At 43.2% G+C, this 24,965-nt stretch overlaps 1 protein-coding gene across 14 annotated transcripts in view; it reads right to left on the reverse strand.

Moving 5' to 3' along the window:
• CNOT1 (CCR4-NOT transcription complex subunit 1) overlaps positions 1-24,965 on the reverse strand; it is a 96,736-nt gene that overhangs the window by 50,512 nt on the left and 21,259 nt on the right. For 13 of the 14 annotated variants that reach the window (XM_075940498.1, XM_075940509.1, XM_075940503.1 and 10 more), the window contains exons 5-17: positions 23,720-23,788; positions 23,562-23,616; positions 22,959-23,162; positions 20,830-20,998; positions 18,718-18,844; positions 18,241-18,351; positions 17,522-17,692; positions 14,901-15,028; positions 9,486-9,726; positions 7,387-7,506; positions 6,351-6,473; positions 5,969-6,120; positions 100-250 (exon numbers count right to left, since the gene is read on the reverse strand). In XM_075940498.1, the coding sequence (XP_075796613.1) occupies positions 100-250; positions 5,969-6,120; positions 6,351-6,473; positions 7,387-7,506; positions 9,486-9,726; positions 14,901-15,028; positions 17,522-17,692; positions 18,241-18,351; positions 18,718-18,844; positions 20,830-20,998; positions 22,959-23,162; positions 23,562-23,616; positions 23,720-23,788 (1,821 nt within the window). The remainder of the gene's footprint in view (positions 1-99; positions 251-5,968; positions 6,121-6,350; positions 6,474-7,386; positions 7,507-9,485; positions 9,727-14,900; positions 15,029-17,521; positions 17,693-18,240; positions 18,352-18,717; positions 18,845-20,829; positions 20,999-22,958; positions 23,163-23,561; positions 23,617-23,719; positions 23,789-24,965) is intronic. The other variant, XM_075940505.1, reaches the window with a different exon arrangement.

Raw genomic sequence — 24,965 nt, forward strand, 5'->3', positions numbered from 1 at the left:
GAGCCAACTGACCCATTTAATTCTGTTACCAGAGTTCAGTTTATGCAGCATATGGCAGATTATCACCTGTTCAGAAACTGCAGCATGTTGTTTAAATACCTGTACAGGAGAGATGGCATCCAAGCTGCTAGCACTTGGTGGGCGTCCCTTTGGCATGACTCCAGGTGGTGGCTGTCTAGCTTTGTTCATGACATTACTGCAATTGGCTACCATAGTGAGGATGGTCTCTGACAATTCCTGAGAAACATTCCTGAGTAGAGAAAAGAGTTAGGTGATAAGCCAGAGAGCATTCCTGAGGCTGGCCAATCCACCCTATTTAGTTTCTCATTAGTGAATAGAATCATGTATTTCAAGACAGTCAATAAGAGTGGCATTGGAGAAGTAAATAAGATTTTGCAGTTATTTTATAACAATTTGCCTACCCTATTGTTGGATTATTTTTTAGGCTCACAAAAGTCAAGTGACTTGAGAAGCACTCGAGACCTCTAGAACCTATAAACCCAAAGCAGAAGCAGCTATACTTAGCACATCTCTTTAAAAGACTCACGCTGGACCATAAACCCAAGACAGATGTTAGTAGTTACTCAAAAGTTTATGTACTATGTATTGAAATTCAGCTACATTATTTGATTTCCATTAAATACATAGAAAAAGAAGTCTTGATAAGGAAACAAGTTTTCCAGACTGTTTTCCTCTGTCAATACTCATGTCAGATACAGTGAATAACTTACTTCAAGATTAAGACAGACTGATCTCAAAAACAGAATATGCATTTTTGCTAGGGGGGAGGTGGGGAAAGACACTCCTAGGAAGATCTAGTCTGGGATCTGGACAGCTGAAACATGAGCCCTGAATGAGACAGTTTAAGGAGGAGGGGGAAAGCTCAAGTCTTTTTGGAGAAAAGGACCCCATTCTGCCTAAATCAATATGTAGTACAGTTACATGATATACAACCCTTGATAAAGTTCTGTTGCTGTAAGTCCAAGACCATCCACTGATTTGCCATCATTCCATTATCTGTCATTTTTTTTGCAGAAATAAGGATTATGGTTTAACCTAGCAGGCTAGTGTCACAGGAAAGCTTCAAGAATATGGGATTTTCTATTGTAAATACACGAGTTAAGCAAAAGTGAAAAATCTACGCCATTTTAATAAGATCTCAGGATGATCCAATATATTTAGATCAAAAGACGACCAGACAAGTCGCTAACAGATTGTCTATAGAGACTAAGATCTAACGTAACAATCAAGAGATGGGCATAATATGGGAATAGGGGAAGTATTCTTCTGTAAAAGAAAATATCCATGGCTAGTGAGCTTGCTTTTTCATGCACAGCAGACTACTCTTTCTCCAACAGCACTTCTGTTGACTCCGTTTGCAAGACACTGTGCAAGCAACAACAAAAAAAAAACTCTCTACCCCAAGATCTGCATAATTTAAGTTTGATGTGTATTCACTTCCTGTAGCAAACAAGAGATATTCTGACTGAGCACATCCTAATTCTGGGACCCAAAAAACAAAAACAAAACCACAAAAAAACACCCCACCATTCTGTTTATAGATGCTAAATCTTAGGGCTTAATCAATGTTTAATTAAAAAGGTACAGGTTGAACCTCTCTAGTCTGGCACTCTGGCCCAGCAACATTCGTGGATCAGCATGATTTTAGCTAGCCAGATGTCCACTTATGGGTATGGCCAAGTTTCTCACGATCCCATAAAATTTGTTTACAGCCACCAGTCCTGTCTCTGTGTTCTGTGATATTTAGCTCTAACTTACCCTTAAATGTTTTCCACTGCTTACTAGCCTCTTACAAGCACCGGTAATGCAGCTAGACAATACTGACCTCCTCTGATTCAGCAAATTCTCTGGTTCAGCACCAATTAGGTGCTGAAACTGCCAGACTATAGAGGACCAAATCTGTTCATTTAAGGCTAATGATGTTTGGGTCATCAGCTTACTTCCAAATGTTTAAGAGGAAACATAAGTATTTCCAGGTAAACTGCTGAACTACAACGTTTATGAAAAGTTTTCTATGTCTATTCTACCTCACCACTACCTTCAGTTATTTGTCTGGAAGGTTGTTTTTTTTTGTTTAAGTCTGAGTATTGCTTACCACCACAGCTCTCCACTACCACATTCTGCAAGCTACAGCAGCATGCCTCATTGCAACCTTGAAGAGTTTTTACTTACCACTCCCCATGTTGTGAGCTGCCATTGTCTACAGTTCAGCCACTTGGACTTTATAAGTCTAGCATTACCGTGGTAAGAGACATGCACTGCTTCAAGTTTCCCCATTCTTGCACTCCACAGGCCAATACTAGGTCTTGCCAGCTTTGACTCTCTTCTCAGTGTAATTCTCTCAAGATGATAATGAACTTCTGCAGCTTGAGTGGAACTCTGAAAAAACTGGAAACTAGAGGCATTTCCCTGCCACTCTAAGATGGTGAGCCTCAACGGGACACTAGAACAGCCCAAATCTTGCTCAAAATCACAAAGTAGGCTGGGTTCAAGTCCCTGCTCTGTTAGGTGAGCAGAGTCTGAGGCTACCTCCCAGACCACAAGACAATCCTTCCTTAGGCATTCTCATTTGTAGTTGCTAATTTGCATCAAGAGAGTAATCTGAAAGCATTTAATACAAGTCCTTTTTATGAAACATTGCTGTAGCTGCTGCAAAGATACTGTGTAGTGGTAAGGATGAGATGGTCAGGGATGGAATCTATTTAAATAAGGGTCATACTTTTGAAGCCAGCTTGAATAAGAGCTAAAAAGAATATTTTACTGAAACTGAATACGGGTTCAGGGCTTGCCAGCTGCCCCACTGTTGCCCAGCCCGGCCTTCCCGGGGATGGGGCTCTCGCTCCTGGGCACCAGGGCTCTGATCCAGCAACTTTCGTGGTCCGGATGTTGCTGGAACAGGGAGTCCCGGATTTCTATTTGCTGATTTAAAGCAGATTAATGGTGATTTGAAATCAATGCACCCTATTTGAAGATTCCAGTAGAATAGTCTGTGAATTCAAGACTCATACTAATATGCCACCTAGACAACAAAAAACTGTGGTACCTCAAAATAGGTAAAACTGAAGACTCAGGTTTTTTCAATCTTATAACATTACTCTGGGGAACATTGCACCACTGCTCAATACAAAAATTTGCAAGAGTCATGTTTGTGTGCACAAATCTTCAAATTGTCAAAACTACATCATTACATCAGTTTCATTTGTTTTGGAAATTGTAAAAACCCATCAGCAAGTAGGTCTGCAAATTTCCCCAGTATGGAGAGTTAGATACCCCCCCGACAACTCCATCTCTATTTCCCTGCCTCCTTTGGTCCCCCAGAGTCCAGCTGCAGGGCCCTCTTGTGCCAGACACCCACACCCCACCCAGAGACTCTCACACTCCCACTCCTCCAAGAGCCCAGGGATCTAGAGAGAGAAAGTCTAGTGCTCTGTTCCAGACTTGCATGGAATATCCTATTCACTGTCCCCACCATGCCTCAGGGCCTGCTGGAAACTGTAGTTGCCAGGAACACCTCCAGCTCCCCTCTTCCTCCCAAGCAGTGCATCTGCATAATATTAATTTTGTAATAAGGTATCATTTAGAATTAGTATGCAAACATGGAACCCCATTTGCTTTTACTGTAGCAGCCCTATTGAGAAATACTGGTCTGGCCCCATGCACATTCAACCCCACCCTTTAAATACCTACATTTTAAAAAGTGTTAGTGCATTATTCCTTTCCTATAAAAGGAAACCAATTTACACCTTTCATTGATGTAACCAGCCTCCCCCCTCATTAGTCTGCACTCTCCCAACCTTCCTTCCTCCCAATATCCTATTTTTCTTCCCAGAACATAAATTCAGGAGTATGAGGCTAGCTGGTGAAGTCCATACAGTACCACCCTTTCCTCAAAAAAAAAAAAAAAAAAAAAAAAAAAAAATAATAATAAAAAAAAATCAAGTGTTGTAGGCACTGAGAATCCTCCTCCTCCTCCCTTCCTCCCGCCCCAAAATGAAACTCACATGCAGCTTCCCAGAAGCCCTAATGGGCAGCCCATGTATCATGTGCCAATCATATCCCAACCCCCTAACACCAATCCACAAAAGCAGCCTGTCGTCCTCTTTGGTTCTCTATCCTGGCCTCTAAGCAGTTCTCCTACATTGGCACAAAAGCCATTTTCTCTCCAGGCCCTTTGACTCCCATACTTGCACTTTTCCTCCTCTTCTTCCATTTACTCTGCACCTTCAACCTCAAGATGAGTCTAGCCCTGCTCAGAGAAGGGAACCTGCTGTAAAACAGGAGGAGGACATGAGGCAGTATCTGTTGTTCCTCCTTCCTGCACTGGTGCTGTTTGATACAATGATCCAAGAGCTAATCAGAACCAAAAGAAACTGGGGTGAGAAACAGAATGATGTTGTCTTGGGAGAATTAAGTGGGGGAAAAAAAAACCTTTTCATTTTTATCCCTCTAAACAAAGGGGGCAAAGCATGTTTAGAAGGGACTGGGGGAAGAACATGGACATCTATTTTATCTCAGTGTTTGTACCTTCATGGACACCTGTGGCAACTTTTTGGGGTCATGCAATCCCTATAAATACAAATATTTTTAAAAAGGTGCTAGTACCAGCTTCAAGTGGGAGATTTTTTTTCCCCTTTCAGTAACTTAGTGGACTGTGACTAGGGTTGCCAGATGGTTTCAACAAAACACACCTGACATTACATCACAATCTACATTACATCTTATTTAGAAAATACCAGATATTTATATTTTCTCAATCTGTTTCCTGAACAGAAATCTCAGATAAGGGACTGTCCAGTTCAAAACTGGACACCTGAGAACCCTAACTGTGACTATCAACACATATACTGATTTCACTGTCTATGCTCATCTGACCATTACAAACTGTTCTTCAGAGTAAACTGCTGACAAAGTGTTTTGGTTATAACAGATGTTTCCAGGATACTTCTGGTATCACTATAAGTTCCTGGCATAACAAGCGATAAAGCTAGATGCAGCAGCACTTTATAAGGATCTCTTCCTAAATAAGAGGCACCATGGCACAATTTTAAAGGCAAAATGACTGAGGCAATATCCCCCATAAATTACAATAAATCTGAACTTTTCTAATCAGAAAATGTTATAATGCTCATTTCTAATTAGGCCTGAAATGTAAGCTTTTTGACCTGTGGTTGTGATTAAGAAAGCCTGCAATACAAGACTATTTTCTTCTCAATCTAGTGTCCTTTAGTAATTTATGCATCCAAGTGGTCCTGAATTCTTAATTTTTATCTAAGAGAAAGTAATAAGCATCATTAGGAAGCAATAAAGGGTTGAGAAAAGGAGTAGTCCTGTACCATCTTAGAGATCACAGACAGACAGACAGACAGACAGACAGACAGACAGACAGACAGACAGACAGACAGACAGACAGACAGACAGACAGACAGTGAGTGAGTGAGTGAGTGAATCATGTGCTTTTGTGGGCAAAACCCAATTCCAGGAAGTTTTTCCTCTTTATTTTTTTATTTTGTGAGAGTGAGTGAGTGAGAGAGAGTGTGAGTGAGAGACACTCTCTAAATGGCTACAAGATTTCTCTCTTTTTAAAGACAAACTACCATGGCTACCCCTCAGACTTAAACCTGCAAAGTGCTGAGAAGACTGTTCTGGACCTTCTACTTCTCCAGCCCAGGATCGTTAGGATTGCTAGCTGTTAAATGACCAACATGCAGACTAAAGGTTTCTAAATCCAAAGATAAACAAGATTCTAATAGTTTTATTCATAATACAGGAGAATACTGTCAAAAGGAGATTAACAGTAAGACGGAACATATTGGGACTAGCTCTAATTATTACAGCCTCTTCCACATGCAGCAAGGGAATCTAAATCTCAGTTTTAAGACACTTTTGCAACTGACACTTGCAGTTGAGTCTCCAAGCATACGCAGTTATGAGTGTGTAATTTCCTTACCCAGCACAAGCTTGTAGGCAGGCCAACATAGTTGCCAGGGTTTCTGGAGGAAGCTGAGCACTTTTGGGCTGGTCTTTCTCTGGCACAAGGCCACCCAATATAGATGGGCATCGTCTCTTTAAGAAGGTCATGCAGGCCTGGATGAAGGGCTCCTGGAGAAGAGAAAGTCTTTCATTTTCTATTTAGACTGTATATTAGCCATGATGTCCAATTTAGCAATTGCAAGGTGGAAAGAACTGCACTAAGCTATTTGACAGTTCCGTGATAATGAACTACATTACTGAAGACATTTTCCACAACTTCAGTACTACTTAAAACTGTTATAGTGACTTAAGTCACCAAAAATAAAATTCAGAAATGAAATAAAAAAATCCTGCTTTACCCCATGCTCCCGAATTTTATCTGTGAGCCATTTGTCAAGTTTGAGGTATTCCCGTCGAGAGGCAAGTGCAGCAAGGTCAATAACAAAGGCAAATGGAGTACCATTTAGCAGCATTGACAAGGCCTAAAGAAAAAAAATAAGACTGCTAGTCAAAATATCAGGTTATCCTACCTGTTTTCATAACTCTCACCTACTTTTTGGATAAGTTTTGCTACAACATGCTGCTACTGCTTTCTTGGTCAACCAAAAAAAATTTGGTAGCATTAGCTTCATAGTTATGCCTTGCTTATAAGACTAAGCAAGTGGTTCTAGATCTGAAAGCATGACACTACCTTCAACTAGACTTGACCTTGTGCTTGGGCTTTTACAGTCTTAATATGAAGCCTTACTAATAAAGGGCATAATAATAAAAAATTACTAAGTAATTTTCTGTTGCACCACCACAGAAAATCAAAAATCTCTTAACACTCCCTGAGTACAATGTAGGAGACTTCACATCCATTCTGAACATGCCTCATGGTCTACAGTAGTTGACGCACAACAACTCTCTTCATAAGGCAGTCTGTTCAGCTATACCAATTGACACCCCAAATTTGTAACATCCATTTTACCAGATGACAGATACCTCAAAAAAGGTGATAAATATCTCAAAAATAGGTCAGCTGAAACTGTACAACAATATAATCTCAGTGGACTAGTATGGAAAGTTACTAAACAAGTGTTATAGAAGTAACAAATTTAGCAGGTACAATTGTACTATGTTTAAGCAAGCTTGAGCTTCTAAAAGGATGTTTCCTATGCTCCCATTTCCAACCATCTTCAAGGAAAGTAAGAGTTTATTGAAACCACTCTTACACTTCTATCATTTTTATAGTCAATACCCACTTATGCCAACATCTGAATCCAGACACATTCTAGCAATACAGTTCTTACTAACATTTCTATCACTTCCTAGTTTAGTTTTCATTCTAAAACAAAGCATGACATTCATATACAACACTTGAAGTGAGTGATAAAAAACTCTCAAAAAACTCACCTTCAAGTCTTGCGCCACATCAAGAATACGTGACAGTTTTGCCTGGTCGTACTGCTCCCCTCTCATGTACCATTCAGCCATTGCATGCATGATAAGTTGGCGAATTGAAGGAGACTGACCCTAGGGAAAGTTAAATAGTGATTTCACATTATACTGAACTGCTGGGGTTTTTCCCCCAAACAAGCAAGCATCAGGTTGTTACAGAAGTTTATATTTGGACTAGTTCACTCACATGTATGCAAGATGTTTCACCTATTCACCATAGCTTGAATGGTATTTAGGTGCAAGATCTGTAGTTAATACAAGTTATAGTAGTCTGTATGATATATAACAGCCTATAACCACCAGCTACACTTGATTCTACATCTGTGAATTTCCTTTTGAATGGTGAAAACTTGAATTCACATTCCATGTTATTCCATCAGTGGACAGGTCTAATCTTGTCCCATCCACATAGGGATGAAGATTGAAATACGCTATTATAGCATGCCATCTGCACTTACGAAATGGAATACCACATCTCATGAATTAATATGTGCTTGTAGACAGAAGTGGAGTGCAATCCTAAAAGCCAACTAACAGAAGTCATCTTTTCATTGGTATCAAGCGTCTTGAACTCTAGCGGTTCACATCTTGGGAGCGCTTAGTTTTATCAGCTGATGAAGCCACATCATGAAAGATAAACACAAAATGTGGGTCTATGCTACAACCCCTAGGCCACTGGCAGATCTTCCAGTTAAGATCCTTGCTTTGCTCATGCTTTGTTGGTTACACAAATAAGTGTACATCCCTAATATACACACATACATACATACCACAAGTCAGTTTTAGATCATTGGATTTCACTGTTCAGTTGTACTTCAGCATTACAAGATTTTCTAATGCACAGGGCTTGACAATCGCGGCGAAAACCCACTCGCCAGCCCCGCATCGCGCATGTGCCAGACCTGCACTACGCATGCGTGCACCGCCGGTGAACGGGGCAACCAGCTGAAATCTACTCACCATGGGTGAGTAGATAGAGGATTTGTCGAGCCCTGTTAATGCAGACAAGCCAAAAGACACAGACAACTACGGCCATCTCATCTTTTCCCTGCCTCTCCCATTTGGGGATCTCCATCAGTGGTAACGATGGTCATAGCACAGAGAGGACAACAAGCCTTCTTTTGTACTATTTAGTGCCCAACATCTGCATACACTAAAAGAATATATAAGCAGTCACTCTGACAGCTCTGTTTAACAAAAGCAGGAAATGCAATCTAGCATCACAGAAGTGTGCCATCTGCAGTGTGTCCTGACAGACAAGTGACCAGCATAAGGTGCCGATACCCATGAGTGCTTTGGGGCTGGAACACCCATTGGGAAAAACTGGTGGGTACTGAGCACCCACTGGAAGCCTTCCTAACAGCTCCTCCCCCTCCGCCAGTGCCACCTGCCAACTGTTCAGCCCCATGGATCAGCACCTCCTCTTTCCCTGCATTCCCATCAAACACAGCAAAACAGCTGATGGTGTGCAGGTTGGCGGGGGGTGGGGGGGGGAGGAAGTGTACTTGGGGGAGAGGTGGAAAGAAGGAATGAGGGTCAAGCGGGAACATGTGAGGTGAGGTCTGGGATAGAGAAGTATGGCACTTTTGAAACAATGTACTTAGCAACTATGTCAGCAATATGAATATCTCGAAGGAAGTGTGAAAAACCCAGGATGTAACCAGCAAAAGCAAGACTTCATTATAGAAGGTCTTAGATGGAGCCCATCTTCAAGTTTGGCTTTCCTAAGCTGACCTTTTACTGAAGAGTACTTGATTTCTTTTTTGCATTGCATAAGTGACAGCAGTTTGCCTTAAAATCCAAGTGACAATCACCAGTGAGTTGCAGTATTTTGGAGCGAGTTCTGAACCTGTAGTGTCAAATTCAGAACTCACTCCAAAATACTGCAACTCACCGGTGATTGTCACTTGGTCATAAATGTTCACCAGTGATTGTCACGGTCATAAGTGAAGACATTTCATCACTTTGCTATTCTAGCTGCCAAATGAATCCATCACGAGTTTCTAAAACGAGACGTAACCAAAGCACCTGAGTACTCAATTGAAAACACTTACCTGTCCATGCCATGCATAGTGCAAAATAATGGCCGAGTTGGGGTGGTTGCCAAGAAAAATTGGCATAAGCGTAGAGATGAGTTCATGCCGCAAAGTATGCCAGGAAGTGTTTATCTGCAATAAGGCCAATACCAACATATCTGGGCAGTGCTTGATAGGGAAACTGAAGAGCTGCTTCACTTGCTCATACTGGCCCACTTCTGCCAACCGCAACAGAGATTCAATCAAATCCAGACTCTTCCTAACAAAAACACAAAGTTACACACTAATTGACTAAAAGGATTCTGGTTTGTAGGAAAGGTTAAGTTTTATTTAATGCCACTAATTGACTAATGCCAATTTCAAATAAGCAAATTTCATACAACTTGGTTTTTGTTGAACACAACTGAGCCTATCAAGAGAATGATTTTCATTAAATACTTAAACTCGGTGTTTGACCAAAGTCTTAAAAAGGTCAGAGTCAACTACTCTTCTGAAGGATTTTTAAAACTCCCATCTCCAACTGAGATTTCAGATTGAATAGCCACTGTTTTTCAGTTGTGAATGTGTACACACTTGAAATACAAATTTTGCCTCCTTACATCAGGACACACTGATTTGGCAACATCTGTGGTCCAGCAGGATCATGGATGTTCCTGGACTGGAGAACTCTGTGGCGGGGGGGGGGGGAAATCAGCAGCCAGGAGCCCTTAGCACAGGAACCAGAGTCCAGGAAGCCTGGCCAGGGTCTGCAGTACAGTTGGCTGGAAGCAGGGGCCGGAGGTGAAGCTGGTGACAGGGAAGGGTGGCAGGCGACCTCCCCGGTCCAGCAAATTCCCACAGGACTGGTCAGGTCCAGAGGCTGCTGGACAAAGGAGGTCCAACCTGTACTAATGTTTTATTTCAGTACATTAGAGCAAGCTCATCCAGTGTCATTATGAAAAAGACAGCTGGAAATTATCGCTTCCCCATTCCCTGTAGTCAGCTCTCAGTATTTGTACACAGTATTTTCCAGTTACTTCTACTTTAGAACATACCCAGTTGCACCAAAGAACCCTGTTCTTGAACAGAATACTCATTTTTAGAAGGGAAAAAGCACTTCCAAATACACACTAGCTGCCTGGTAGAGTTCCTACTAATGACACCAGTGGAAGGATCAACTGGGAAAAAGTTATTTATCTTTCATTACTGTTGCTCTTCAAAATGTGCTGTTCATGTTCATTCCAATGTGTGTGCGCACACCATGTCACACTCATCGGAAGATTTTCCCTAGTGGTACCCATCCGGTCAGCTGCGGCATCCCCAGCAGTGTATACAAAACCCTGCCAACCCAACTCCTGCTCAGCTCCTTGCTAGACCACTCTGACATAGGGGAGGGAAGGAGGGTCTGGAATGGACGTGAGCAACCCATCTCGAAAACAGGTCTGAAAGGAAAAGTAACAATTTTTTCCTTGAGTGACTGCTCATGTACATCCCAATAGGTGACTGACCAGCAGTTTGTATGGAGGAGGGGGTCAGGCCTCAACTTGTTGCTGAGCGTAGGACAGTTCTGCTGAAAGCACCAGCATCCCATGCCTGCTGGGTGATAGCTTAGTGCACGGAGAACCACGCTGCTGCCCTGAAGAGATCCTGAATACGGACCTGTGCCAGAAAGGCTGCCAAAGAGGCCTGCACCATGGTGGAGCACACTGTGATAGGTGGAGCTAGCTCTTTGGCCAAGTTTAATACATGTGGCAATCCAGGACAATAGGTGCTGGGACAATCATGTGCTTCATATGCTCCGTGACAGAGATGAAGAGCTGCGTCGCCCTGCGGGACAGTTTGGTATGCTCGATATAGAAGGCCAGAGCACATCTTCCATCCAAAGAGTGTAGCATCCTGCCACTGTTTGTGGGAGGAGGTTTTGGGAGGACAGGAAGAAAGATGTCCTGGTTGAGGTGAAAAGACACCACCACCTTTGTCAGAAGTGTGAGGTAGGGCCACAGCCGCACTTACCTTTATTAAAAAGACAGTACACACAGGGGCTCGGAGGTAAGGGCCCGCAGCGCCAACATCCTTAGGGCAGAAATAGCTACCAAAAAAGGTCACTTTATATGAAAGGGCAGGTAGCTAAGGGCTCAGACAGGGATGCCATGAGCAGAGAGGGGACCTAATTCAGTCCCAAGACAGTAGCGGGTGCCTGAACGAAGGGTAAGCCAGTTCCCCCCAGCACTGGCTCCTGGAGGGGTGGGGGTGGGGGGCATCACTAGTCAACTATCCGATAGATTCTGCTTATCAACTAGTCGCTTACATCCCTATGGTGAACCAGTGCTGTCTGGGCCACGTGGGTGCTTCAAGTACAACTGCCATTTTGTCCTGCCAAATCTTGAGAAGGATCCTGGGTATCACTGGGAACAGTGGAAACATGCATAGTGGCTGCCTCGTCCACAATAGGTGGAACGCATCTGTTATGGAGCCTCTGCTGTGGCGCCATAACAGATGGAGGGAGATAGCAGGCACTGTGCTCGGTTGAGGCAAATCTCAAACAGATTCGCCCTAGGATGACCCCACTCGTGGAAAACGGCGAGGGCCACGGCTGACTCGAGGCACCATTTGTGGGACTGGAATGACAGGCTGAGATTACTGGTGAAGCTGCTGTGTGCCAGGGAGGTCTGAGGCTTGAAGTTGAATGGTGTGATGAATGTAAAGGTCCCATAAGCTAAGGGCTTCCTGGCATGAGGAGAGGAGCAAGCACCACTGTTGACTGATGCAAGGCGTGGCTGCGGTGTTGTGTCAGGACCATGACACACATTGGTCCTTCAGGTGGGGCAGAAACACCTGGTAAGCAAGAAAAAACTGCCCTGAGCTCCCTGACATTGCACATTAATGACACTTCTGTGCGTGACCACAGGCCTTGGGTCCAAAGATGGTTCAGGTGCGCTCCCCAACCTGCGTAAGATGCATCCATTAACAGCATAATCTTGGGTTGCAGCCTGGTGAAGGAGACTCCTGCACGCACCAGTGAGGTTGGAGTCACCAAGAAAGGGAGTGCAGGGCTGCCGAAGGCAGAGTGACCAGCCCATCGAGAGTCACAGGAGAGCTACATGAGTGCAGGATGCTGCCTGCCCAAGAAGCCTCATGCATTTGTGCACTGTAATGACTGAGCTCTGCTAAAGCCCAGCGTTGCCGGCCACGACCTGAAATCGAGGATTGGGTCGAGAAGGGCCCCAATGAACTCGAGTCTAAGTCAGAATAAGAGTGGACTTGGGTACACTGAGGATAAGACCCAGTCCGGAAAGAGTGGCCCTGACCAGCTCCACATGCTGGAACACCTGCTGCCGAGACTTGCCCTGGCTAAGCCAGTCATCCAGGTAGGGAAAGACTTGTGCCCAGTTCATGGGCAGGAACATGGTCACCACACCCCCCACTTTGCAAAGTCTGGAGGCGCTGTGGCTAGGCCAAAGGGCAGCACCGTAAACTGGCAATGGTGGCCTGCCAATACAAAACCTAGGAAATGGCGGTGGGCCAGAGTGATGGAAGAGAGAAAATAGGCACTCTTGAGGGCCATGTACCAGACCCCTGGATCCAGAGAGGAAATGAAGGCCAAAGAAACCATGCATTAACTTGAGCTCTTATGAACGCATTCATGCTTGAGATCTAGGATGGGGCACAGACCTCCTTGGCCTTTGGGATAAGGAAGTACCAGGATTAAAGCTCCCTGCCCCTGAACTCTTGAGCAATCTCCTTTACTGCCCCTAGAGTAGTTGCTGGATAAGGAGTTGCTTGGGAGAAAGGGCCAAGGAGGGTGGGTGTGTGGAAGGGAGGGTACAGAACTGGATAGAATATCCCACTCCCACCATGCTCAGGACCCAGTAGTCTGAGGTAATTTTGTGCCAGGCCTGGCAGAAGCAAGACAGACTGTTCACAAGAGGCAGCGAAGGATCCAGTGCTCAGTCCTCGACTGCACCCTCAAAAGTGAGGCTTAGGCCCCGGTGGCTGCTTAGATGACCTCTGTCTGAGTGGAGGATCATCAAGGAGGGCCCCTTCTATTATTGCAACTACCCCTTTGATGTCCATGGTCCTACTTAGGAGGGCCCAACTGGAAGTGCAAAGGCAGTTGTGGCCTAAACTATCACTGCCAAAGGGGCTGGCACACGAATGCCCAAGGACTTCAGCATAACTCTGGAATCCTGGAGACTGTGGAGATATGAGTCAGTCTTGTCAGTGACCAGTCCTGCCCCATCAAATGGCAAGTCCTGAATTGCACACTGCACCTCCACTGGGAGACCAGACCCTTGCAGCCAAGACACACGGTGCATAGTAATAACTGTGGCCATAGTACACACAGCTGAGTCAGCAGACTCCAAGGCTTCCTGCAGGGCAGTTCTGGTGACCATAAGGACTTCCTGCAGAACCGCCGTGAGCTCCTGCCTGGCATCCAAGGGAAGGAGCTCCTAGAATTTGGACTGCACTTTCCAGGAATTGAGGGTATACCAGCTGGTTGAAGACCCGCAGCTGTAGACCCCCCGGTCAAATAAGCATTGCACCCAAATAGGTCCAGCATCTTAGCATCCTTCAGGTCCATGGTGACCTTTACGCTTAGGGTGGCTCACAACGTCCACCACCAATGGCCCTGGTTGAGGGTGGGTGTAAAGGTGCTCTTATTCCCTTCTCAGGCACAAAGTAGCACCTTTCAACCTTCTGCCATGAGTGCAATTGAGGGTGGGATCTGCCACAACATCTTGGTGCTGCTCTGGATGGATTTAACAAGGGGCAAGGCCACTCTTGCCTAACAACGTTAAGGAGCAGGTATTTTGCTAATTGTGTAGTCGATACAATTTGAATTGACTGCAGGATTAATCGATAAGGGGAGGGCTCTGCAAAGCCGCAGCACAGGTGACTCCTGGGGCCAGTACAAGCCTGGACAGAGCTGTCCCGGCTCATGCTGGCTCCAGCGCACCCCTGCATTCAAATATAGTAAGAGCCTGACAGAGCAGAGCGGCCTCCCCTACAAAGTACTAAAGGCTACAATGTTAGGAACTAACAAGAAAGAGGCTCCAGACCAGAAAGGAGGAACTGAGCAGGAGTCAGGTCAGCAGGGATGTATATATGCCACCAGGGAGGCCCCTCACTACAGAGGGCACCATCGCCAACCCAACGGGTACCACTAGGGAAAAATCTTCCAACAGCCCCCTGCACGAGGTGTGCACGCTTACTGGAATGCATATGAGCAATCAATCGAAGAAGCATGTTTTTCAAGTGTCACTATGGGCATAATGGGAAGTGCTCCAATAAAAACAAAACACCAATTTTACCAAGAAACTTAGTGACTCATCTGCTAGAAAATGCGTGCACCTAAAACCTCAAGTAGTATGAAAACAAAGCCACATTTAACTGTCTAATTAGTTGTATTTATAGTCTCATAAGTGGAAAAAAAGACTAAGTGACCAGGCTTACCATGTGGCAATTTCTCGATTGTCATCCTCTGGTGGAGCTTTCAGGATGTCTGTGGCAACAGTATGACAGGGATAGTCAGCAAAACAGAAGATCTCTGGGTTTATGAGGGAATGCTGGATGAAGGAGAGCTAGAACAAATGGTCAGAAAAATCAGTTTAGACCTTCAGTAAAATTACATAGAACCACAGAACTGGAAAAAAACCCAGGAGTTATGTCCTGTCCCCTGCACTCGTAGAAGGAGCAACCACTATCTAGACCATCTGATGGGTTTGCTTAACCTGCTCTTCAAAATCTTCCTACTCAATTTATTCCAGTGTTTAATCACCTGTCAGCAAGCTTTTCCTAATGTTCAACCTAATCCCCGCCTCTTTTGTGTCTCAGAGGTTAAGGAAAATAATCTCTCCCCCTTTTCCTTGAAAAAACCTTTAGATACTTGAAAGCTGTTATGTCCCCTCTGTTGTCTTTTCCATACTAAAAACCACACAAATCTTTCAGTCTTCCCTCACAGGTCATGTTTTCTTGACCATTAATCATTTTTGCTGCTCTTCTCTGAACCTTCTCCAGTTTTGTCCATATCTTTCCTGAAAAACAGTGCCCAGAACTGGACAATACTCCAGTTGAGGCCTAATCAGTGCAGAGTAAAGCAGAAGAATCACTTCTCGTGTCTTGCTTACAACACTCCGGCTCATACATGCCAGGGTGATGTTTACTTTTTCTGCAATGTTGAAACACTGTTGACTCATATGTAGTTTGTAGTTCACTATGACCATAAGATCCCGTTCTGCAATATTCCTTCCTAGGCAGTCATTTCTCATTTTGCATGTACAACTGATTGCTCCTTCTTAAGTGGAGTGGTTTGCATTTATCTTTATTGAATTTCATCCTATTTACATCAGACCACTTCTCCAGAATTTTCATCCCATCTTCCAAAGCACTTGCAACCCTTTGCAGCTTGGTTTCATCTGCAATCTTTACAAGCATACTCTGCCATTATCTGAATCCCGGATGACAATACTGAACGGAACGGATCCCAAAACTTAACCCTGCGGAACACCAATTGTTATACTCTTCCAGTGTGACCCTGAGCCATTGATACATACCCTGGGAACGATTATCCAACCAGTTATGCCCCCACCTCCACCCCACAGTAGCTCCATCTAGGTTGTATTTCCCTAGTTTGTTAATGAGAAGGTCATGCAAGACTATCAAATGCCTGTATATACCACATCTACCACTTAATATAATAATTAATGGAGATTGCCTAGCTCCTAGAACTGGAAGGGACCTTGAAAGGTCATCAAGTCTAGTCCCCTGCCTTCTCAGCAGGACCAAGTACCATCCCTGATGAATTTTTGCCCCAAATCCCTAAATGGTCTCTGCAAGGATTGAACTCACAACCCTGGGTTTAGCAGGCCAATGCTCAAACCACTGAGCTATTCCTCCCCTTTTTCCACAAGGCTTGTTATCCTGTCAAAGAAAGCCATCGGGTTGCTTTGGCATTTGTTCTTGACAATTCCATGCTGTTACTTATCACCATATCTTCTAGATGTGTGCAGGTTCCTTAATTTTTTATTCAATTATCTTTCCTGGTACAGAAGTGAAGCAGACTGTTCTAATTCCCTAGATTATCCTTATTTCCCTTTTTATAGATGGGCACAATACTTGCCCTTTTCCAGTCTTCTGGAATCTCTTGTATTTCATGATTTTTCAAAGATAACAGCTAAGGGCTCAGACATCTCCTGTCAGCTCCGTTAGTATTCAAGTCACCAGGTCCTAATGAAATGCATCCTCAAAGACATCTCACTTGTTTAAGTAATTTTTTGTTTGTTCTTTCGTATTTTGGCTTCTGAAACTACCCCATTTTCACCAGCATTCACTATGTTATACTCCCAATCTCCAACAACCGCCTTGGTGAAAACCAAAATGAAGTCATTAAATTCCTCTGACATTTCGACATTTTCTGTTACTGTTTTCCCCCCTCTTCATTGAGTAACAGCCCTACTATGTCCTTAGTCTTTCTCTTGCCTCTAATATATTTGTAGAAGGTTCTCATTACTCTGTCTCTAGCTAGTTTGAGCTTGTTTTGCGCCTTGGTCTTTCTAATTTTGCGTCTTTATCACCATTGAACAAGTTTTCAGAAGAGACTCAAAGGTCCTGTGAGTTTTGCACCTAGACGTCTCAGGACACATCTACACAGCCATGTCACGGAACGTACTTATAAACGAAATAGTTTGTACTTTATCCAGAATTTTAATCTTATTGTATAGCCACAGTTACAGCCTTGGCATTATGCAGCTATTGAACATAGTTCCATCTATGCTACAAGTTAGAATAGTGCTGGTAATTGTTTCCCCTAACAAAGATGTGTAGTGCCTTGATATCCCTTGAGCCTTCAAATAAAATAGTTATACAGTTGAGTAGACTACATTTCATGTGTGTGCTCTGGGTCTGTAGTCACTCCGAATTCCAAGTTCATTCTTAGTTCTGAGACTAGTCTAAGACACTGCTTCATTACTGAATCACGTTCCTTACTACACAAAGATGTTAAGCCAGTACAACTAACTTAAGCAAATAAGCTGCCCAACAGCATTAATTTGGCAATGGCAGCAAAACAAGCCTACCTGGCCCTCAGCATGTTTCCAAGGCCTGTAAATGAGATCAACTGGGAAGACTTCCATGCCTAGACCTCTCTGAATCCCATATACCACAATCTGCAGACCCTTGCTGTCACGAAGTTGAAACCCAGGGTGGTCCAGTTCATAAGTTACTTCCTTGAAGTTCAAACTAGGATTCTGCAACAAAGAAGACAGGTTTCCCAGCATCAACACAACATCCATAAACATTCCTTTCTGCAAGTGAATGAGGCCATCAATGCTAGTTAGTGTATTTCAGTGGTAAAGTTTCAGCTCATACAGTTAGTTTGGCAAAGATGCAAGTTAACTGAAAATAGGATCCTATCATGGAGTTTAAGACCAATTTAATTTGTGGTATCAACCAGAAAATTACAGAATATGAATTCTGGATAAAGGCTATGCTCTTCCACACAAGGTGCATATTCCGTGAGGAGGAATAAGGCATATTAGGATGCATATAAAATGGACCAAACCACATGGAATAATCTTTAAAAAGTCACTCAAGTTAGCCATTCTTGCACCTTTACCTTCCTGTGGTGTTAGAGCCTTTTGTTCAAGTGAAGCAATAAATAGAGCAGAGTAACAGCACTTCTGAAATGAAATGTTAGTACTCTAAGAAAAGTATACCAGAACTAACTCCTGGTTGCTCTGAATACTAATTACAAATAGTCTATACTGATATTACAAACTAGATGCCACAAACTTACCAGCTCTTTAAGAACATCAATCAAGACCTCCACGTTCCAGGTATGGGCTTGCGTTCCATCACTTTTGTCTTTCCCATCACTCCATATCCCACTGCCAGGAGCCGAAATAGACTGCAAATTAAATGCAACCGATCAAATAAGAGACTAACTTCTTTTTTAAGTGCCAGAAACCATGAGCGTCAGAACTGCCTGTATTCTGAGCAGTCAAGCCAGTAAGCAAGCGAGGAAGAGCTCTGCACTTTTAATAGCATCTTTTACCTAAGATGCCTCACTGTGATGTGACCTTTCTGCAGCATAAGAATGAAAAGTGAAGTGAAGCACAGAAGTTAAGTGACTTGCTTAAGGAAACATGGCAGAGCCAGGAATAGAATCCTGGAGCACCAATTCCCAGTGACCCCGGCTTAGTGACAAGTTAGTTCCTCTCACTAAAATGTAAATACACACAGTTTTCCACCACCCTTCAGTTAGTCTACTCACTTGTAATGGAATACCCTCCGTCAACCCCGAATGACTTCGAGCCATCATTCCCAAAACCCTGGCAACCTGGGCAGCTGTGACCTCCCGAACGCCAAACTGCATGATTATGTTGCGACATTCTTCAACACTAAAAATATAGCCAGAAAATAAACATTTAACTCCATTCCAGAGAAGGTTTCATAACGACAGTCAGCATAACAGGGATTAGAATGTGATACCTTTACCCAGAAAACCAGAGCAACAAAAATTGAGACAAGTTAGCTATTTCAAACTGGTTCTGCACACAATATGGGCACTAGGGCTACGTCTACACTGCAATGCTATTTCGGGATACTGGAGAATCCCAAAATAGCTATCCTGTGTCTTAAGTCCATTATTTCAGGCTCGCTATTACCAATGTCCCTATAAACCCCATGCCATGAGGAGTAAGGGACATTTCAGAATAGCAGGTGATTTTGAAATTAATGAAATAAGCTATTTCGAAATATCAAAATAAGATGAGCAATTTGCATAGCTCAAATTACATACCTTATTTTGACCTATGGTGCAACGTAGTACACTATATGGCACATAAAAAGACTACTTCCCTTCTAACTGAAATCGTTGCAAAGTTTTCTTGCTTTGATTTGCACTGTTTATGTTCAGCCAAGCTGACTACTGTAAACATTGGATTTCTATGGCAGTTTTTATATAAAGATATTTTGGGGAAATTTCCATATGATCAACTCAAAGCCATGTATCTCCACTAAGATGTGATCCCTCAGCACTTTTGGGCAGCTACCCAGGATTGATTCAAGTACTGCATACTTAATTAGCAGAGCCACGCACATTTGGCAGCATGTGTTTAGAGGCCCCTTTCCCGCTGCTTTGCAGTGATGCTGCTCCTACTCTTTGCCTTAGAGCCCCCCAGCCAGCTGCTCCCAAGACCCTCCTGCTAGCTGTGTAGAGCCCAGAAGGGGGGGATGTCACTGTCAAGGGTGCCCCAGTCCTGTACAGAATCAAGCATCTGAGGTCTGAATGAGCCAAGTGTTGAGTTCCTTAAAAAGACCATGCATGGTCTGTCACCCACCCCATTGTACCCCATCTCCACAGAGCAGAAAGGGAGAACAGGACCCGAGAACAAGAGCTTTCAGTGCGTGCCTTAAAGAGACAGAGTGCACAGACACTTGGTCTTGAGCTAGAAATCTGACTGAAGCCCACTGCCAACATTCAGAACCCAAGACACGACATACACCCTATTTTTAAGCGCCATAAAGCCCAAATCTGCAGAACTAGACTAAGACTTTGATTGATGTGCAGGTGTATCCCCAGAGCAACAAACTGCCTAGCTTGCTCATAAGTGAAGTATGGCACAATAAACAGTAACTGAAGCTAAGAGCAACTATTGACAAGATAATCCTTCGTTTACTGCAGGGTTTCCCAACCTATGGGTCAGGACCCAAATATGGGACGCCATTACATTTCAAAAGGGTCACCAGGTGGCTCTTAAGGAGCCAGTCACACATTTTTTGAATTGCCCTGGGTCACCAAGTCTTCCTGAATTGTCAAAATGGGTCCCCATCTGGAAAAGGTTGGGAACCATTGGTTTACTGTAAGCCTAGCAGGCACTTGTGTTCTGGGGGCAGATAAGAACAGTCATGCTGCCAAGGTATTAGCAGGAACCAGAGGAAGTTCTAACGTGTAGCCAAACAGTCCCCCCAACCCACACTCACAATACTGCATGGTAAGTTGATGCATGAAGCAAGGTATAACTGTGAAACTTTACCTGCTCACCATTTTATAACTCAGAGAGCCTCATGTGAACACTAACCCTATCTGTGTTTAAAAATTTGTGTTTGACAACTCTCAAGAAAGGGGAAAAAAGTTAGCTATTTTCTGTAAAAAGAAAATATGGCTGGGATTTATAAGTGAACAGGTTGCCTCTACTGCTAAGATGGGAATGTTCCATATGTTTACATTTACTATCGAAAGATACACAACACTGAAACTGAAAATATAAACCAAGAACAAGTGATCCCATCTTATTACTTGATGGATAAAGAAAAATGGTCTGCTCCCAGCTAAGATGCTTGATGTACATACGTGCGCTCTTACAACAATTTTCCTACAAACCTTGTACAAAAGCCGTAGCCAACTTCTTGCATGAAGTCTGCCAGAGAGCTCTCCATCATTGTTTTGGCTATCCCTCCAGAATCAGGCAGGATCCTGTCCATTAGGATGTCCCGTTTTTCAGGGTATAGAAGTGGTGCAAGCACCACGGGGCAACGCTCCTGGGGAAAATCTAAAAATGAGAGCGAAGAGCATATATCAAGATGCATTATAATCGTCTAACAGGAAATTCTACAATATTGCTTCCAGCCACAGGAGGATTCTGAGTTTACACGTGTATGTTCAACTGAAGACTGAAATGGTCTTAAAATATTCGTTGACCCAGGAAAATGAAGGCTCCAACCCTCCCTCAGAAAAGCTTCAAATTCCTGCAGAATTGAAGCTTTTCAGTTTCTAGCCACTATGGTTCCAAAGAAAATCTACTAAATGTAAGCCACTGTAGTATTTTCTCAAGCCTACTAACATACCACCAGGTCCTCTATTGCTGTTTAGAGCTTCCCTAAGCAGCAGAAGCAACATGAAATTGACAAGACTTCTACAATTTCACTGCAGCTGCTTGGGAAAGCTACTAACTGCAGCAGAAACAGGTGCTATAATTATTCATGGGGACAACCACCCAAAAAGCACATGCTGAAGAATATAGTAGAGAGCAGCTGTCCCCTTCCACCAGAAAATATTGGGAATAAAGGGACCAGTTTAGGTCTGCTCTATTTCAGCAATGTAGCACTTTAAAGACTAACAAGATGGTTTATTAGATGATGAGCTTTCGTGGGCCAGACCCACTTCCTCAGATCAAATATCTGATCTGAGGAAGTGGCTCTGGCCCACGAAAGCTCATCATCTAATAAACCATCTTGTTAGTCTTTAAAGTGCTACATTGTCCTGCATTTTGCTTCAGCTACCCCAGACTAACACGGCTACATTTCTATCACTATTTCAGCAGAGTCTGTCAATGGACAAACACACCATGGGACACAAAAAGGATTAATTTTATGTTTGGGGCTATTATGCCAGCAAACCACACACAACAATACAGATCAGCCCAAAGGAAAGCAGTGATCATGTTAATGCTTGTGTACATCTGGAAGTTTGTTTAGCAAGTTACCGGCTTAAAGGAACTCATGGTGGTTAGCACACCAAATTTTGTGGAGCTGACAATGCTGAAGATCATAAACTATAATAATGCAAAAGTTAAACAAACGTTCTTACCTTTATCGGTTTAAAGAGGATTTTACATCCCTAGTATAAGGAGTTAACTGGTTAAATGTTATGTTTAACTAGTTAACCGCTTAACTCCCAGCAGGCTGCTAAGGCGATGCTGGGGGCCCATATCTGGCAGGGAGACTGCTCCAGCCCAGCCGGGCTGCCAGTTAATTACTGACATCTCTAGTTTATACACATTGTGCATTTATTTCTTTTTAGAACTAAGGAGGAGTGAAGCCTCTTGGGAAGAAGAGTAGGTTAAAGGAGTATAAGAATAACTGCCCACGACCTGTCTCACACTGAAAGCTAGGGAAATTTAATTTCATATATGACATTAGATTACCATAGCAGAGGTAGTCTCCACAATATGTATGGCATGAATAAAAAGTTTGCATACCCTGCAATGCACCTGAAAGGTCCCCTTATGTATTCTAGGACTTGCAGCAGCAGACATGGATTTAACCCAAGTACTGAGCAGCCTTAACTATTTACTGGCCACCCTGTTTCCCCTCATTTAGCATTCTAATAAACTCCCCATTTTAGAAAGATCATGTATTATGGAGGAGTAATGCTACAAAGAAAAGTGTGCAACAAATGAACTTGTGCAACAGGACTGAAGTTAAACTATCTAAAGCCTGTTCATTTGGGTATCTCTAAAGGCAGCTACATACCAGCCAAATTCTGGAGATGTTTTTAGTACACTGTAACACTTACCACATACCAACGGGAAGAAGATTCCAACTATTTAAAACCAGCATGATTGCTGCGTACTACTTTCAGAGGACTTGTTCAAGAAAAATAACTTGATCTAAACCTTATGCACTAAGCATCCTAATACACCACCCCACTGCTGCCACTGGAATGACAGTCTGCTGGTGTATTATGTCCTGCATCCAAACAGGCTTCTTGAACGATGATGTTCTACTCACCTCTACGTAATGTTTTGAGGAAAGCGTCAATCTGTTCCTGTCCAACCCCAAAGGCTCCCTTCTGCCCAAAAAGGAGATGGGAGAGTAGGAGGTGCAGGACTTCTATTGCAATATCTTGGAAGCCACCTTCTTGATTTCCACTGACGTCTGCGTCAATGTAAGAGCGCAGAAGATCTGGAAGTTTCTGTTTGATAAACTGGGCAGCTTTCAGAAGAGAAGAGAGGCTACAATTAAACCCTGAATTTTACTTTAAAGATGTAGCATATGCAAACAGTTAATTTGGCTCTGAAGGTTATCTATTGCTCTGGGCACCTTTAACACCCCTCCACATCAACTGGGCAGTTGTCTACCCTTGATAAACAATATCCTTTTCATGTTGCATACCCCTCAGCCCCAGCTTCATAAGCAAGACAGATTTTGCAGTATGTCTGGAACAGACAAGCTATAGTGATTAGGAACTGGGGAAAGGAAGGAACAACTCCAGTGCCCAATAATTTCAACTGCAGAAGCAAACTTAGGTATCCCAGACACTAATCCACTGTCGTGACTGTCCTTAAAATCTGGCAAGTCTTTGCTGTAGCATTTTGGAAACTTCTCACTTACCAAAACCTCGTAGATCAGAGCTGAAGGAATTCAGTAAAGCAAGACCAAAAATCACCTGTGAACAAGTGAGAGGAAAGTAAGACACTACCATGAATTTCAGCTAAGCTTTTTATTATACAAGCTTAACCAGCTAGTTTGGGAAACTAATCTTTACCCACCTCTTGAACTTTGCTTAATTTTATAACTTTACTCAGCTGGGCAAATAAATGGGGTGAAGGCTTTAGACTCTGAAACAGAATAAAGTATGAATTATTTATTCACATAGTCTAATTTGTAACTCGACACAACCAGAAGGTTTTATTTGTAGGAAGGGAAGTCATTTTGCAGGAGACTAGTTCACAAAGTCTGAATAGGGCACTCAAAAAAAAAAAAGCGCAAATACACCCAAACAAAATCTACATTTTCGGAGCTTATCTCAAGGGGATCCATGTTTGACAGAAAGTTTAAATTCATGCATATTCCACAAGAGTTACACTAGTTTAGGAAGGCACTGTGTTCTCAGGACCGCCAACATAAAAATGTAGTAGCACTAGGTTCTATTTTGAATTTTGGCAGTTTAACAAAAGGTTCAAAATCACGAAAGGTTAGCGCTATTAAAACTAGAGGCGAAAGTGCAACCATATACACAGATAAGCATGAGCTTGGGCAGGGACCCAGCTGCCAGGGAGCTGCCTCTCCTCCGCTCACCACCACGGCTGCCTCTGTATCAGAGGCAGCAGCACTGGGGGAGGTGTAAGGGGGGTGAGGAAGAGGGAGGTGCAGGTGGGAGCCAGCGCACACCAAGAGCCAGTTCTCTCCCCCCCCCCCCCCACAGCCTCTATATCCGAGGCAGCAGCATGGGTGAGGAGGCACATCAGCGCCCCCTGTGTAAAAAGTCACGTTTAAACACATTTTAACATCCCTAATTAAAACAGCTCAGTTTGGTTCAGAGACATGCCCTTTCTAAAGTGGCTTGGACACTACTACAGTGCTTCTGTGAAAATGGTTAAGTTTGATGAATAGTGTGAGAATAAAGTTAATAAAGATACAGCAGACAGTACCATAGCTGTCCATATGGAAATTTGCAAGCATCAATTAATATCACATAAGAACACGTTTGGTATTACTGTTTATACACAAAATATTTACTAAGTTTAAGTCTTTTTCATGAAACAAACAAACTAGAGCTCATAGCACTCATGAGCCTTGCTTGGTTTTAAATACTCCCATCAAGTGTTTGTAATCCAAGCATTCAGGTTCTCATGCTTTCAATAATTCAGCAAATGGCTAATACGTATTTATTGGGGAAGCTTGAGTCAAGTACAGGGAGCAACAATAAGTAGGGAGACTAAGACTATTCCGTTTTTTTTAAATTCATGGTACTAGAAAAGAAGAGAGTTTGTTTTAAGAGATAAATACCAGTAA

Source organism: Pelodiscus sinensis, chromosome 12 (genome assembly GCF_049634645.1).
Source record: "Pelodiscus sinensis isolate JC-2024 chromosome 12, ASM4963464v1, whole genome shotgun sequence".
Lineage (NCBI taxonomy): Eukaryota > Metazoa > Chordata > Testudines > Trionychidae > Pelodiscus > Pelodiscus sinensis.